The sequence below is a fragment of the Cuculus canorus genome, chromosome 27 (genome assembly GCF_017976375.1).
Source record: "Cuculus canorus isolate bCucCan1 chromosome 27, bCucCan1.pri, whole genome shotgun sequence".
In the NCBI taxonomy this organism is placed as follows: Eukaryota; Metazoa; Chordata; class Aves; order Cuculiformes; family Cuculidae; genus Cuculus; species Cuculus canorus.
This window is the reverse complement of record NC_071427.1, coordinates 6,974,876-6,992,026: the sequence shown is the minus strand read 5'-3', so window position 1 is coordinate 6,992,026 and position 17,151 is coordinate 6,974,876. Positions and strand designations below refer to the sequence as shown.

Genomic DNA, 17,151 nt, shown 5'->3' with positions numbered 1-17,151 from the left:
TGCTCTGGGCAATCTGGGCCTGGGCCATCCCCCCAGCAAAACATTTCTGCCTAAGATCTCATGTCAATCTCCCCTCTTCAGCTGAAAACTGTTCCCCCTCGTTCTCTCCCAGCACTCCCTGATCAAGAGCCCCTCCACAGCTTTCCTGGAGGCACGTTTCATGAGGATTCACTCTACCCATACATATGGCAGGGTTCACTACCCTTCTCACACTGCAAACCACTCCCATAGTCAACACAAACCTTCCCCAAAAGAACAAATAGTCACAACTGCTATGTCCAGCAAAACACAGAGGCACTGGGCTCAGCAAGCTGTCGTATCTCAGAAAGCTAAACGCCCCTGCCCCATCAGCAGCACAAGCCTGGCTTGGGCAGCCACGTGCACCTTTCCTTCTCAGGGCTGCCCAAGGTCTGAGACACTCCGAGGGGAAGGGGACAGTGCCAAAGAACACCCAGTCCTCACCAAACTGCTGGATGGCACGGTCTGCACTCCAGGGCAACTCCAGCGTCATGTGGACCCGGCGCTTCTGGTTTTTCACCCGTCTGTCTGCTTGGAGAGAGATTCCTGAGCTGGAAGCTTCAGAGATTATTGCTACAAGCTAAGGGAGAGACGAGTGAGAAAGGGGAGTGAGGTTCCTGGACATCTGCAGAACATCAAGAAATGGGCCAAAGTGCAACTGCCACGGTCCATGAAGGGACCCTGGACACCTTGTCACCTTAGAATCATAGAATCATTAAGGTTGGAAAAGACCTCTAAGCTCATCTAGTCCCATAATCAGCCCAACACCACCATCCCTACTAAACCATGTCCCGAAGTGCCACCACCACACGTGGTTCGAACCCCTCCAGGGATGGAGACTCCACCACTGCCCTCGGCAGCCTGTGCCAGGGCTTCACTATTCTTTCAGTGAAGGAATTTTTCCTGATATCCAACCTAAACCTCCCCTGGAGCAACTTGAGGCCATTTTCTTTCATCCTATTGCTTGTCACTTGAGAGAAGAGACCAACAGCTGCCCCACTACAACCTCCTTTCCAGAAGCTGCAGAAAGTGATTAGGTTTCCTCTCAGCCTCCTCTTGTCCAAGCTAGACAACCCCAGGCCCCTCAGCCACTCCTCATAAGACTTGTGCTCCAGGCCCTTCCCCAGCAGGTCAGACAGCTTTGTTGGCCGAAGGCTGGCAAAGAACAAGTGTGCTAAAGCACCCTCTCTTTCCTCCTCTTCTCCGCGTACTCATTCCCATGCAGATGTTTGGAAGTTTCCTTAGCTCCAACTGACTCACCTTTTCCCCTTTCATGAAACGTTCCTTCTCCTTCAGGTTGACGTGGTCTATGGAGAGGCCTTGCTCTGCACGAGACTCAAACATGACAGAGCCGTCCGGTCTGCAAACCACCCGGCCCTTCCGTCCTGTCATCTGCACACGCCACACAGGAGAGAGACGGTTAGCAGAGGGGAAGAGACCTACATGGCACAGCAAGTCTCCATAGCTTTTTTAGGAGAGGACACCCTCTTCTAGCAGAAACACCCTTTGCTGGCCCCTTTCCCCGTCTCTCTGTGCCACCAAAATGTACTCTGAACTGTGAGGAGTACCTCAGCCACGTGCTCTGGACCTCCAAAGTGATTGATCAGTTCATCCAAGGTATTGAGAGGTAGCTCTTTGCCCAGTGCTTTTACTTTTGCTAGGAGGTCCTGCTTCATCTTTTCTACGTGTTCGAATTCTCTCAGGCCATGCACCTCTTTCTGGGAAGGCAGCATGTGAAAATTATCTGCAATGGAAAATGCAACTGTTTATAGAGGTAACTGGTAAAGAGGGGGAAATTTGTCCCAAAGGGCTTCCGGGGGCACTATCTGATGAGCAGGCAAAGACAGCTTGACTTGCAATGAAAGCACCTGAGTATGGAATGAATTCTCTGTTTTCCCTATTTTGGTGCGTGCAAATTCTTCCTGCTCACTGATTACAAGAGGTTAACATGAATCAGCCTCACCAGCCCAAGTCTGACAACAGACTTAACATGGAGTGGTTTGGGTTGGGAGGGACCACCTCAAAGCCCATCCAGTTCCAACTCCTGCCATGGGCAGGGACACCTCCCACTGGACTTGCTTCCTCCAAGCCCCATCCAACCTGGCCTTGAATTCCTCCAGGGAGTTCTTCACATCATCATTAACTCTGCAATCCCCTTGGCCAGACCCTACCATGGTCAGATCTACTCTGCCTCTGCCCACGCTTGCAGGGCATTGGGATGGGTGGCCACCTGCAGCTTTGCATCCGTGCACTGGGCACCAGGTGCTACAGAATGAAGTGACATCGGTTTCCAGCTCCCTGCAGCGAGGAAGGAGCTGACCCCACGCTGCTTTTCTGCTTACTTCTGTCCTCAGCTGTGAAGCCATTGTAGGTTTGCTCAACAAAGATGACATCGTCCGTCTCAAACAGGGACTCCGGGGAGGAGTTGAAGTCACTGTCGAGGCCCATGTCGGAGTCGGTGCTGCTGTCATCGCTGATCTTGATCACGCCCGCAGGGTCACACAGGCCCTTCAGAGCCTTGGCACAGCGGCCCCTCGGCCTCCCTGCAAGGGAGAGAGCATGGCATCCAGGGAGAGCCCTTAACCTCCCCTTAACCTCCTGCATCGATGCAGAACAGCAAGCGCCAGCTCAGAAAGAGGAGGAGAACTCACTAAACAGCTGAGATTGCCCCAAATGAAAGGCTGATCTTAAAAAGCCAGAGCGTCTTGGGTGGGGAGGGGGGCAGTTAGAAAGGGAGAGAGGGAGGGAGGGAGGGAGGAAGGAAGGGAGAGAGAGGGAGGGAGGAAGGGAGAGAGAGAGAGAGAGAGAGAGAGAGAGAGAGAGAGAGAGAGAGAGAGAGATAGAAAGAACGTAAGAGAGAGAAAGGAAGAAGGCCTGATCTTTGTCAGGGCTGAAGCTGGCTGCACACGTCAGGATAAACACACAGCTGGCTCTAAGCAGTGCTACCTCCTCGGGGAACGGAGTCCACGGGTTTGACCGCCTCCAGAGGAATGTGCAAGACACGAGAAGGTGCCAGTGTTTTGGGGCACTGTTTACTCCCAAGCACAGCAAGACAAGCCCTGGCTACCTGAGAGCTGGCACAAGCTGCTCTGCAACAGCATCCAGCCAGGATAACCTCACAATCTCCCACTGCTGCTGTTCCTTCTTCCCCTTTCCCACATCCCACTGGAGGAGGAATCCCAAAACGCTCCTTACCTGCAGCCACAGCTAATAATCTGGCAGGAAAGTGATTTCTTTTCCCTCCAGGACACTTGCCATGTTATAAGTAAGTGGTAGTGAGGAAACCTCCCTTTGCTGCAAGAGGAGGACTTGCAGCCAGGACTTCTGTGCAATCTGCTCTCAGTCTCCATACTGAAGCGGACGAGGGAGAGGGGCGGAGCTACCGGACAAGCAGTGGAGGCGAGGACCTCCCCTGCACATAGGGAAGTGGGTTACGGGGAGGAAAGAGGGGATGACCTAGAGCTGCCATTCTCCAGATGAGAGAGAGTCATGGGAGATGTGCAGGAGGGCAAACTGAAACCAGAGCGGAAGAGAAAAATAGCATGAAAGGAAAAAGGGAGAAAGGAAAAAGAAAAAGCTGAGTGGCTGGGGTGAAGCAGCAAGGCAGGAGGTCAGATGCTGGGCAGTGAGTGTGCTCTTACGTTTTCTTTTAATGCCAGTTCCTTTTTCTCTCTTTCTTTTGGTTGAAGGAAAGTGCTTCTGAATTAGTGATAGAAAGACGCCTCTGAAAGTAAGATGCAAAATTTATTCTAGCTACCAGGAACAGGAACATCTCCCGGTTATCATGTAGCAATGTGTATTTGAGACGGCACCACACTTCATGAAAGACGGGTAAATCCTACAACCACAACTCCTAGGTATGGCGTGACTCTCTGGAACAGCAGCGACCATTTTTCACCAAAGGGCTCTGCCACGGGAGAGCGGGCTACGGAATGGGAGTGCTGAGGGAAGGTAAAGCACTGAAATGCCAGGAAAAATGCTCTCTGCTGTGGCCTCGCTGGCAGAAGGAGCTGGGCTAATCCGGGGAAACACTGCGACCAAAGCCAAGCAGGCTCTGGACTCTGCGCTACCACGTGGCACATCAGAGTTGAAAGACCTTTGTACAGCAACTAAGAGGAATTTTAAATGGGAAGCACTATAGAATCATAGGGTGGTTTGGGTTGGAAAGGGACCTCAAAGCCCATCCAGTTCCATCCCCTGCCATGGGCAGGGACACCTCCCACTGGATCAGGGGCTCCAAGTCCCATTCAACCTGGCCTTCAACACCTCCAGGGATGGGGCAGCCACCACTGCTCTGGGCAACCTGGGCCAGGGCCTCTCCACTCTCATCGTGAAGAATTTCTTCCTAATGTCTAACCTAGATCTTCCTCCTTCCAATTCAAAGCCATTTCCCCTTCTCCTATCGCTCCATGCCTTTGCATTACTGCTGAAAAATCCAGTAAGTCCCAGTGTCCCAGCTCTGTGCTCTGACAGCAGAAACCATCATCAGGCTGTGCTCCAAGCCCTCTGATAAGGATGTTTGCCTATGGAACAGAGAAAAGTGACAAAACATGGATATGTGGTGGTTTCAGGTAAATGGAAAAAATCATAAGAGGTGGAAAACAAATGTTTCTGTGGGTTGTTCTGCAAAGAGCAAATGCTTAAGTGCTGGTCACGTTGGGTGGGGAATGAACCCCCAGTGTAATGAGAAGGCAGTGCTGAATGATCTCTGGTTGGAAAATAAACAGCTGAGAGATATGGACATGAGAACTCACCCATTTGAGAAACAGGGAGTCTGGGGAACCAGGGAGGGAGCTCTAAGCGCCTTGGTGTGAGGGGCTGAAGAAGGCAGAGGCAGCACCACTCCCCGAAGGGGCACAGCCCTGTGCTGACTGTTACACAGCACCAGGAAGGGCCCTTTTTCCTCTGGGCTGGGGTGATCCCGGGCTCAAAATGCAAAGACTCAGGTCTGGAGCCTCTCTGCCATGAAACTTTGCTCATTTTCCCAACAGTTGCACTCCCTTGTGAACACAGGGTTGGGCAGGTATTCACTCACTGAACGATCTGTTTATTTTTAACCCTATTTCTCGGCATCTTTGAAACAACTGCTTTTTCCCAGCACACTCCCCTCCAGAAATCCCCTGAAGTGCAGTAAAAGCAGGACAAGGCACTTGGAACCTCAGCAGATGCCAGGATACACTCAGTTATCTGGCCAGCGCCGCTGAGCAGAGAGCTCTCACCTCTTGAACTGGGGACAGAGTTGAGCTGCATGCATGATCACCAACCCTCCCTGTTTCAACAGCTTAGCAAGGCTCAAAGGGACCACGCAGTCCTCTAGACTCAACTCCTCCACATTCTCGGACGTGAAAACCAATCCAAGTGATGAAATCAATTCAAGCAGTCCTCAGACTCGCCCTGCATGCTATCACCAAGCTGGTGTTTGTGTTTCAGAAAGGGGCTGGAGACAGCAGAACAACACAGACCAACACAGCCACTCCACCAACCTGGGAGGAAAGCTTTGCCTTCAGCCTTTCTGGCATCTCTCATTCCTTTCACTTGCATTAAAAGTCATTTCAAAAGCAAATATGAACAGCCCTGTCACCTGCAGAGCAGAGGAAATGCAACTCAATCCAGGTTTTCATGACCCATCACATGGGAGCAGCTGTAGTCATGGGACGGGCTGGTATTTTGAAAGAAGAAATGTAGCAGAGCACAAGCCTTATTCTCCACTGAAAGGGCAGCAGGAGCTGCTGACTTCACTTCGGGCACAACCAACTGACCCTTTAGCTAGGAACAAAGGCAACGCAACCAGGACACCGCAGAAGCCTGGCAATTGAACTCCATGTCTGGCCTCGTACATGTGCTGAAAGCCAACACTGGTGAATCTCAACTCCTTGGACTGCTCTTTTGTAGAATCGTAGAATGGTTTTGCTTGGAAAAGACCTTTAAGATCATCGAGTCCAACCATGGATCCAGCTCTACTAAGTTGCCACTAGACCATGTCCCCAAGTACCACACCTGCTCTTCTTTTAAACACGTCTAGGGATGACAGCCGAACCACCTCCCCGGGCAGCCTGTTCCAATGCTTGACAACCCTTTCAGTAAAGAAATTCCTCCAAACACCCAGTTCCTCTCATTGCTCCAGCGATACCACCTCACGTTATCACTTCAGCCTCTGGCATCACATGAGATTCTCTTGCTCATTTCTTTATTGTCAACAGCCCTGTTTTCCAGAGTCAAGACCCTCACAAACAACATCTGAACTCACGTTTCTGGCTCTCCTACCCCTTCAGTGTGCAGAGTCAGACAAGGCTGTTCATGCAAGTTTGGACTACAGGAAACTTCAAAATCCAGGATCTAGCTCATAAAGTCATGCTGAGGAAATAGTGCCTCAAGGACTCAACTAAGTTTCCTCTCTATTTGCAGCTTGTCCAGGGCAAGGTGTTAGGAAATTGCATTTCCAGAACTGCAAGTGGCGAGCAGCTGTGGGGCATGGCTTTCCCCAGCACGCCTCTAGCCTCCCACACAGCTTCCCAGCAGAAAAACAGGGATTTTTAACTCACTCTGCGGCAGAGACAAAACAATTGAGGTGCCCATCGTTCTCGTCCAGGACTTCTCTGGTGCGAGCCTCCCCAGTGGACTGCAGGCCGATGACAATACACTGCAGGGAGACACAAGCGAAGCACAGCAAGGCGTCAGGGAGGCTGCACCACAGCCAGTGAAGGGTTAAGTGATGGCATTTCCCAGTCCCTGATTGGTTCCCTTGGACCCTGTCCTAAAGTTTACCTTGGATCCTGTCCCAAAGTTTCCCTCAGACCTTGTCCCAAACACAGAGCTCCTGATCAAGAACCACCTCAAATCTTTCAGCATTCCAACTCGCACATCTGCTCACAGCAACAGAGGATGACTCCTATTACAGGAGCTGACTGACTCTGTTAGGTAGCTTCTGCGTAAAATTTCAGCCAGATGGATGAAAGGACAGGGCTGTGCTCAAGGTAAAGGATCTGGTACCTCTTCTAGCTTGACCATGTCCAAAATACCATTTCAAACCATAAATGAAACTCAGAAGATGAGACCATGTTAACTCCCCAGCATAATTTACTGGGAATGGTCTCAGAAACATGGATGCTGCACTTCACTCTGGTTAACCTGGAGAGAAATTCATCCTTAAAGAGGTTTGGAATTGCTATTGAGTCAAGCTGAACAATAATTAACTCCCTTTGGTTGCAGACTATTAAAAAAAACCAAAAAATCACTCGTAACACAAGACCAATGGCTACGATAACGCACCTTGTCCTTTGCCAGCTCCTCCTTGGCCAGCTCGACGAGGCGCCGGACTTTAGCAGCAATGCAGAGATACTTGAAGAAGCGCTGGTGAGCTGACCAGAACTGACCCCACAAGGATTTCCGAGACTCCAAACCAATCCAGTCGGCTGCCTGCTGGAACACCATCAAGGCCTCTGCCCACTGCAGACAATACCAAGAAAGGCTGAGTTAATATCTCGTTTTTCTTTATCATTACTGCTGTATGAGAGGTTATGGGAACTGTCTGGGCCCCCATAATCTGATTTATCAGCAGTATTTATGTCACTGTGTCAGGCCGAATGAACTGTTTGGTCTTTCTCTCTTTCCTGAACTGTTGCAAACTCTGGTTTGCAAATAGGGAACTTCTAAAGAGAAGCAAAAAATACATTTTTTTTTTATGTAAGCTGAGCATCTGTATTCATTTTCTTTTGTAGAAACAAAGTCTGTGCTCACAATCATGTTTAGGGTCCTTCAAACCCTCACACATAACGAGTATCTGTGCCCAAAGCACAATTAAACATCAGTTTCCCTCGCACATAATGAGTATCCGTGCCCAAAACACAACTAAACATCAGTCTCCCCGGGGCAGCAGGACCAGCTCACCAACTTGGCTGCCTTGTCGTAGACAATCTTGTACTGCTGGTCCAGTGGAATCTCCTCAATTCGGAAGGTCACTCCAGTGAAACTGAGCTGCCTGGCAATGTACATTCCGCTGACCTTCATGTCCATTGCCACGATCTCCATTGCACCAACTCCCCTGGGAGAAGAAGGCAGTGGTGAAACCCCTGCCTCTGCAGAACCATCACCTCTCCTCGCTCAAGCCATCCTCAGACATTGCCCTCACAGTGTCCTGAACACAATCTGCCCCATGAAAAGGGATGCTGGATACCACTCACCTCTTTTCAATAGCATGCAGGAACTCATCAAATGCTCTGAAAGGGGTGCCTTCACCCCAGATCCCCAGACGGCTCATGTAAATCATGTTTTTTGGCTCAGAGGCACCTGTTTGAACAGAATTCACTGTTAGCAAAACCACAGTTGTGAATAGTTTTGACTCAAGTATAATGAGCTCTCAACAGGACGGTCCTTTGCCATCGCACTTCAGGAGACCCAAGGATCTTTCCAAATATTGCCCTCCATACACCAAGTGGGCAAGCACTATCTTATAGCTGAATGGCTGGCCAGGAGCAAGTTAAATGGGCAAGATATTAGTTTGACTTGACAAAAAGTCGCAGGTCACGGGCAGCGATGGGGCTCAGTGCAGATCTTAGAATCACAGAATCATGGAATAGTTTGGGTTGGAAGGGAACTCAAAGCCCATCCAGTTCCACCTCCTGCCATGGGCAGGGACACCTCCCACTGGATCCGGTTGCTCCAAGCCCCATCCAACCTGGCCTTGAACACCTCCAGGGATGGGGCAGCCATGGCCGCTCTGGGCAATCTGGGCCAGGGCCTCACCACCCTCACAGCAAAACATTTCTCCCTAAGATCTCATCTCAATCTCCCCTCTTCCAGCTGAAAACCGTTCCCCCTCATCCTACCCCTGCAAGCCCTGATCAAGAGCTCCTCCCCAGCTTTCCTGGAGCCCCTTTCAGTACTGGAAGTTGCTCTAAGGTCTCCCCACAGCCTTCTCTTCTCCAGCCTCAACAGCCCCAACTCTCTCAGCCTGTCCTCATACAGGAGGTGCTCCAGCCCTTGGATCATCTCCGTGACCTCCCTGGGCTTGTTCCTACAGATCCCTGTCCTTCCTGTGCTGAGGACTCCAGAACTGGACACAGGGCTCCAGGTGAGGTCTCACCAGAACAGAGTAGAGGACTAAGAGCAGAATGCAGGGGTAACAGGCAGCACTGCGGCTCAGGGCAGATCTTAGCACCCTGGGCTCCCCTACAGCACTGCAGCATCATTCACTTCCTGCATGAACGTGTACTCCTAGTGTACGTACTCACATGTCCTACAGATCAGAGGCCACTGTGATGCACAGCACCCACACAACATTGAGAGCAGCTTACCTGTGGCACTGGCATAAACAACCCTTGCTTGAGGCAGCTTGTTCTGGAGGTCCAGCACTGCTTTGCCCATTTTAGTAGAGCTGGCATTTTTAGCTTTGTGGCATTCATCAAACACAATCTGAATGTCAGTTAAGGAGAAAGTATCTATTTTCATCCCGGGGATGGGAACAGACAAAAAATACAACACAGCCTCCTCCAACCAACTGAACAACCTGTCTCAATGTTGACAGGACTTATCTGTTCCCAACACTGCATGACATCTGTTGGGTTTGACTACTCAGACCCCAAAGTTGTGACCCTCTTCCTTCCCTTCCAAGGTGTCTGGTCTTGTAGAGCTGAGGGAGAAAGATGCTGAAGAGGTTAATCCCAGCTGCATTCTTCCTCTCCTCCCAACCTGCTGAGAAGGAAAGAGAAGCATGGTGGGATGCATGTGCTTTGAGCTTCTAAATATCTACCACAGCACCAGGCTGCTCACCTCAGCTGCTCCTAGGGCCTTCAGATGGGTCTAAGCTCTTTTGTCCCCAGTGAGGCACAATCACAAGTGTGCAATTCTTGTCTCTCTCCATTTTTTATTTTAAAGGATACAACTCCATCAAAGTTTTCCCTGCACCAGTCCAGAATCTGTTTTAAGCGTGTCCTGTGCTGCCCGCCTGCCTGGCTTTCACCAATCAGCGCGGAGTAAGTGGCAAAGAGGACACCTTCTGAGGTAGCTGTGTCACCGTATTTTATCTGCAGAGGGAAGAACAAGAGCTCACACACTGATGGTGTTTGTCCCCAGTGCATCTCGCACCCATCCTACACCCACAATCCACACAGCTGATGGTGCTGGGACTGCACAGGACACGCTCCTGCCTCCAAGAACAGAACCCAGTCTGAGAGCAGAAGAGGCAGAAGACTGCGGGCAGCCAGCATCCTTGGCACTGAGATACGGTGACAACAGGGACTTGAAAGGTCTGGAGAAGTTCCACCAGCCAATGTGTCAGCACATCTGGATGCGTGCAGAGAGGTGTGAGGACCGCGCTAGGACTGCAATTCTGTGGCCAACTGAAGTCTCTTCACTTTTTTTTAAGCAACAGTTTACAATATTTAATTGTTTCAAGCTCTCCCATCTGGTTTAACTACTTCTAGAGAACAGTCTTCTCTCTGACCAGGTGAGTTTGTTGCCTGTCTCACTGCCGTGAGTCCCAGCAAATAAAAGGCAGGGGGAAGAACTCCACGGTCCCAATCTGAAGAAAGCTCCATTTAAAGCCTTTTTACCCTGTAAACAAACATCTCTTTCAATCTCTTAATGGAGTGCATTCAGAAGTGTCAAGTGCATGTGGTTTTCATTGACTTTGTAAGAGCTGGTTGTTCCATACCATTAAAAACCAGAGGAGAGTGTTACAACGAACTCGCAGACACGAGCCCAGACAACCACCACACAACTGCCTGCCAGGCACCAATCTGGGCAGCTATATCAGAGAATCATGGAACAGTTTGACCCAGAAGAAACCTTAAAGCTCATTCAGGTCCACCCCACTGTCACAAGCAAGGGCACCTCCCACTGGATCTGGTTGCTCCAAGCCCCATCCAACCTGGCCTGGAACACTGACAAGGAGGGCGCAGCCACCACTGCTCTGGGCAACCTGGGCCTGGGCCTCTCCACCCTCACAGCAAAACATTTCTCCCTAAGATCTCATCTCAGTCTCCCCTTTTTCAGCTGAAAACCATTCCCTCTTGTCCTATCCCTGCCCTCCCTGATCAAGAGCCCCTCTCCAGCTTTCCTGGAGCCCCTTTCAGTACTGGAAGCTGCTCTAAGGTCTCCCCAGAGTCCTTAAATGTTCCTTATATGTGCTCCTTTCCTCACATGCTTTGAAATGCAATGAAACCAGTGGTGGGAAATATCAGCCCAGGACAGCAGAGCATGGCCCCATCTCCCAGGAGCCAGTCTCTCTGCAGGACTCTTCAGGAACAGCGAGAAAAGTTCAAGTCCTGCTGATCTGGAGACGTTTCTCGCCCCCTGCAGCTCCATGCTCGCAGTGCAGCTTTGCAGAGCGTATAAAAATAGCCAGAGTCCGGAGAGAGAAGAGCACACCGAGAGCAGAGAACAGCAAGCTGCTCAACTGTCTGCTGCTGCCTGTGCCACCAGCCACGTGGAGGCAGGAGTGACTGTGACTTTGCATCCTAAGTCAGATCCGTCCAACTGCTACCATAGGCTGATTTTCCAGAGCACCAGTACAATTTCTCTTCCTTACCTTATTCAAGGCATGCACAGGAATGTGGGAGGCTTCAATGTCCTTCAGGTCTCTCTCAGCATCATACTTGAGATCATTGGAGACGCTGAACCTGCAAAGCAAGACGTGGGCTTAGTAAGGAGAGAGGCAGGGCACGCACAGTGATAAATAGCTCTGACTAAAGCAACAGTACATGTGCAGAACTGTCACATTTCTAACTGCCCCCACACTTCGACGCAAGATCCTGCAGCAGATTCCAGTCTGCCACTTAGGCCAGGCTCTGTGCATGCTGCACTAAAACCCTGTGCTCCAGGGGCTTAAGTCTGCACATGGGAAGTCCCTGAATCCAACTTCAAAGAGCACAGGAATAGGCTTGATATTGCACTCCAAGGAATACATGATCTGCTGTTTCAGCGTGACTCATTCTCCATTGCCGCTGCAGGGGAAATATTCACAGACAAACAGGCACGGAGAGGTGGAAATGACTTACCCAAGGCCACAGCACGAGTCAGCTAGAAGGCCAACATCAGCACTAAGGAATTCCTTACTCCCAGATTCAAACTAACTCCAAAATCTTACGGGAAATGAGAGGAAGAAAAAAAAAAAAGGAACAACTTACCACAGAGCTTTTTTCCTCCCTTTAAGATAATTTTCAAATATGATGCCCGCAACCGTCCTGCCCTTTCCAACTCCAGCGCCATCCCCGATGAGGAACCCAGCTCGCTGCCCACTGGGCAATAAAACTTCATGTTGCTGCAAAATCAGGAACAGAACTGGAAATTAAACTAGACTTTTCTTTGCTAACAGCTTTCATGTGAGATCATAAGAGCATTGCTTAACCCTTTCACACATACCACTGATGCGAGTGCATTTTCTGCTCAGATAAACGATGGCAAGAATGGTTAAGTTCATGGAAAAGGCCCCCAGGACCCAAAAATGTAAAGCACTCCTCTCTGCAACAACAGTCAAAGGTTCTTGCTTCTTTGGGAAACAGAACTCACATAAGTTCCTGGCTTCAAACGATCCTTTCGAAAGGCATTTAAAATGCCATACATCAAAGCTTCCCAAGTTGCATCAACTTTTATCATCAGTTATTTTAAAACACATTTGATCAAGGGCAGGCTGGATGGGGCTTTGAGCAACCGGATCCAGTGGGAGATGTCTCTGCCCGTGGCAGGGCGTGGAACTGGATGGACTTTGAGGTCCCTTACAACCCAAAGCATTCCATGATGCTATGGACATCTGTCCATAAAAAAGGCAATTTCTTTCCAGTGCAAGACACGCAAGCTGGGCAAGGCGGAGCGACATACCTGGCAGGCATAAATGATTGCTTCCAGCTGTAGTGCAGAGAGTGACCCTTTGTCGGCAACGGAGCGCGGCAGGGAAAGACTGTAGGTGACGTCAGGTGGGGGAACACTGGAAAGGGTGCTTGTTTCAACCACGAGGTCAGGGTGATGTTTCCCAATCTTGGCTAAATAACACAGAAAAAAGGTAACTCAGGACTGCAGAGCTGACATTCACAGTCAGTGGCCCTCTGCTGAGGAGCAGAAGAGACAAGCCCGACCTCTGCTCTTCACTCTGCTGTTCTGTTGAAATTCCAAACTGCCAGAAACAAGTCATACCCCCAAAAGCAACAGGAAAGTGTTCCGTTAACCTGGTGTAGCACCAACAGAGGATGGGTGCACTGGCAATGCTCTTCTAGAAAATCACAAACTTGGGATGGCCCACAGCAAACACCATATGCTGCTTGCAGGAAAATAAGAGAGTAGTTAATGAGGTTGGTGCATAGTGGAGTTAACAGAACTACTCGTGCTCACATGATGGCAAGACACTCACACTTTGAGGGTAAGTATTCTGCGTAGGTCTCTGTTTGCCCCAACTCTTCCGTTTCTTCCTCCTCACCTTCATCCTCCTCCTCTGCAGGAGCCTGAGACTGAAAAGAAACACAGCACAGACCAAATGTTAATGTTCTCATTGAACTCTGGATGCAGACAGCACTGCGTAGTGCGGAAACAACCATTTAACCCATCCCTACACAAACTCACAATCCCTGCAAATACAATTAATCTCATTTATAGCTACAGCAACACAAGGAAAACCATCTGCAAGAGCCCACCTGGTGAGGCCAGCAAGTGCTTTAAGAGCTATTTTCAATAGCTATCTAGCGCACGCCAAACAAGGGAAAGCTGTTTACACCACTTCTCAGAGGGGTTGTGGGACAAAATGAATTCTGCCATGCTCTAATTGGGACCAGAGTAAGGGATCTAGACCAGCTTTAAACTCAGTGTGGTGCTCAGCAGCATAAAGCAAAGCCATGTCATCCCAGAGGAGTCGCCTTTACAGACTGTGCTGGTTTGGCAGTGAAGAAAGCCCAAAATCTTTAACGGAGCAAGGATCCACCAAGATCTGGAAAGGGCACTGTCTTATCTCTGATTTTCTTGTCTTGTTCCCACTGAAAAGAGAACAGAACTGCTCCCCTCCACACTCTGACGTTACCGAGTTTACAGCCTAGTGTCCTTCCACCGTTCTCACCTGGTAGCTTATGAGGAGAGGAGTGTTGGGGACAGCAGGAACATGGTCATTCGAACTGTTTAAGCCCGTGAAGGATCTGCTGGGTGAGAACAGCTGAAACAGAAAGGATGTGGGTGAGAAAGCAGGCTCAACCCCCAGCACTCCAACCCCAACCAGTACAAAAATACAACAGCAAGAATCCTTGTGCTCTGTACTCAAATCTTGCACTGATGTTGTCAGTGGACTTCACTACTTTCTTTCTCAATCCTTTGTCAATGAAAACCCCTGGGCAATCCATCCTCCAAGCTTCCATCCCTGGAAGGGTTCAAAAAGCATGCAGACACAGCACTTTGGGATATGCTTTAGTAGGCATGGTGGGGTTGGGCTGATGATTGGACTGGATGAGCTGAGAGGGTTTTTCCAACCTTCATGATTCTATGAGTCTAATAATTCTGGAAACAAGTCTTGCAAATGCCTTTGTCAACACATGAACAGGAAACAACCGACCATGGGGAATACATTCTTGCGAGAAGTGTGAACATTCTATGCATGATGAAAGCCTGCAGGGACACACGTCTGCCCACCCCTGCAGGACAGGAGCCCTTTTGCCACAGCTGGAGTAACTACATGGCATTATGATCAGTTACCCCAACAATCCACATTTTACCTTTAAATATGAGAACTCAGCCCTTGGATCATCTTTGTGGCCTCCTCTGGACTCACTTTAACAGATCTGTATCGTTAATGGGAAAAAAGTGACCAACTCAACTGCCTCGGTGCAGAGCAAGCCCAGTATTCCCATAATAAAGGTCGACCAGGTTTTGACAAGGACAACACGACTGGCTTGTAAGAGTCTCTTGAAAGCAGCAATATGTGCACAAAGGATCTCTTAGCACTAATGGGAGCTGTATAAGAGGCATGCTTATGCCTGAATTCTCCATGTAGGAGGACAGGCTGAAAGAGTTAGTGTTCTTCAGCCTGGAGAAAAGAAGGCTCCAGGGAGACCTCAGAGCGGCTTCCAGTAGGGAAAGGGGCTCCAGGAAAGCTGGGGAGGGGCTCTTGATCAGGGAGGATAGGGATAGGATGAGGGGGAATGGTTTTCAGCTGGAAGAGGGGAGATTGAGATGAGATCTGAGGAAGAAATGTTTTGCTGTGAGGGTGGAGAGGCCCTGGCCCTGGTTGCCCAGAGCAGTGGTGGCTGGCCCATCGCTGGAGGCGTTCAAGGCCAGTTTGGATGGGGCTTGGAGCAACCTGATCCAGTGGGAGGTGTTCCTGCCTTGGTAGGTGGTGGAATTGGATGTGCTTCAAGGTCCCTTCAAGCCCAAATCATGCCATGATTCTATCATACAAAGACCAGCCTAGAGGTCCCAGAACTCAAAGCACCCCGCAGCTCCCCACTGTGGCTGAGGACAGAGGGACTCAGGCTGCCCAAGGGGCTGGTTGGGTCTCTCCATGCACCAACTCCTGCCCCAGTGTGAACGATGGCTTTGAACCATGCAGCCTGCTGCACCACAGTCAGCTAGGAATGCTCCCAAGACACTCCTAGCTAAAAAGGCACAATCCAGGAGATCCTTTGTCTGCCCCCATGCAAACAAAATCACTGGAATTTCCCAACAGCAAGCAAGGTCAGCCCAGAAGCTCATGGCATCCAAAGCAACCAGCAATTGTAGAAGCAGCAGTGCTTCAAGTTTATAGCCTGTGAAGAGTGCCAGACTTACAGAGAGCCATGTTCCACTAGCAGAAGTGGAAGATGGGAAGTTCTTAAGTATAAACACACCAATTATTTCCTTTTTTTTTTTTAAAAAAAAAAAAAAAGAAGAAAGAAAAAACAGCCTCCATTACTGGAAGCCTGAGTCAGAATTACCAGAAGGAAGCTGGACGGAAGAGCTATTTTCAGTGCCAACAAATCTGGAGAGCAGGTGAAACATCTCCATCTACAAATCTGAGGTCAGGGTAAGAGTTACTTCTTAGGCAAGAGAAAAGCTGGAACATGGCACATGCTTCTCTTAGTCCTAGCAGTGGAAATTTAACACAGCTCTGCATTTGCATCATGCGATCTTCAAAGTACAAACCCCTGCTGTCCCAGTTCAGCAGTGCAGCTTTGGCACAGAGCATTTCACCTCGGGTACGGCAAAGGAAGCGACAGAAACCTTGGTGGTTTGGAGCACTGAAAGTCTAACCACACAGCTGAGAATACGCTGCAGGGCCAGGTCAGATGGAACCATGAGCTACAGTGGGCGATACCAATACCTTGCTCTACACTGAAGTGGTACAATTTCTACTTTCCCCTGCTCTCACTCAGCTCCCAGTTTGGTTTTGTCTTTCCTCTGTGCTACGTATCCAAAAAAGTTAAGGCAAGAGGCACACCCAGCACCCATGAGAAAACCAGGCTGCAATCAGGAGAGAGACTCACTCAGTGAAGCCGCTGGGAATTCCACAAAGAATCTGTCTTACTCCATTTTTTTTTCATAGAATGATGGAATGGGTTGGTTTTGAAGGGACCTCAAAGTCCATCCAGTCCCACCTCCTGCCATGGGCAGGGACACCTCCCACTGGACTAGGTTGCTCGAAGCCCCATCCAAACTGGCCTTGAACGCCTCCAGCGATGGGCCAGCCACCACTGCTCTGGGCAACCTGGGTCAGGGCCTCACCACCCTCGCAGGAGAATATTTATCCCTAAGATCCCACCTCAAACTCCCCTCTTTCAGCTGAAAACTGTTCCCCTCATCGTATCGCTGCCCTCCCTGATCAGGAGCTCCTCCCCAGCTTTCCTTGAGCCCCCTTCGGCACTGGAAGCTGCTCTGAGGTCTCCCCAGAGCCTTCCCTTCTCCAGGCTGAAGAACCTCAACTTTCCCCCTCTTTGCACTATTCTCCTTTAGTCTCATCCTGCCCCAGCTTCCACAGGAGAAGCCACAATCCCATCTGGCTGATGAGACAACTCCCCTACTCATAAATCCATTCCCTGAGCTAGGAGAAGGGAGTTCACATTTTCCAAGTGCTGTGAACAAGTTAGGCAGAAAAAACTACATCGGTGGCTCCAAAAACTCTATCTATAGGCTCCAGTGGCTGGGCTTCACTTCCCCAATCTTAAAAGTACTGGAAACAACTTGTGAGAA

At 49.9% G+C, this 17,151-nt stretch overlaps 1 protein-coding gene across 5 annotated transcripts in view; it reads right to left on the bottom strand.

Annotated features, from left to right (window-relative positions):
- Positions 1–17,151, bottom strand: part of SBNO2 (strawberry notch homolog 2) — a 67,897-nt gene that overhangs the window by 9,406 nt on the left and 41,340 nt on the right. For all 5 annotated transcript variants that reach the window (XM_054049833.1, XM_054049835.1, XM_054049834.1 and 2 more), the window contains 16 exons: positions 14,057–14,149; positions 13,361–13,457; positions 12,835–12,995; positions 12,144–12,277; positions 11,546–11,636; positions 9,897–10,040; positions 9,312–9,429; positions 8,199–8,304; positions 7,906–8,059; positions 7,288–7,464; positions 6,561–6,658; positions 3,660–3,742; positions 2,361–2,561; positions 1,587–1,762; positions 1,279–1,410; positions 463–598 (listed from right to left, as the gene is read on the bottom strand). In XM_054049833.1, the coding sequence (XP_053905808.1) occupies positions 463–598; positions 1,279–1,410; positions 1,587–1,762; positions 2,361–2,561; positions 3,660–3,742; positions 6,561–6,658; positions 7,288–7,464; positions 7,906–8,059; positions 8,199–8,304; positions 9,312–9,429; positions 9,897–10,040; positions 11,546–11,636; positions 12,144–12,277; positions 12,835–12,995; positions 13,361–13,457; positions 14,057–14,149 (2,101 nt within the window). The remainder of the gene's footprint in view (positions 1–462; positions 599–1,278; positions 1,411–1,586; positions 1,763–2,360; positions 2,562–3,659; positions 3,743–6,560; positions 6,659–7,287; positions 7,465–7,905; positions 8,060–8,198; positions 8,305–9,311; positions 9,430–9,896; positions 10,041–11,545; positions 11,637–12,143; positions 12,278–12,834; positions 12,996–13,360; positions 13,458–14,056; positions 14,150–17,151) is intronic.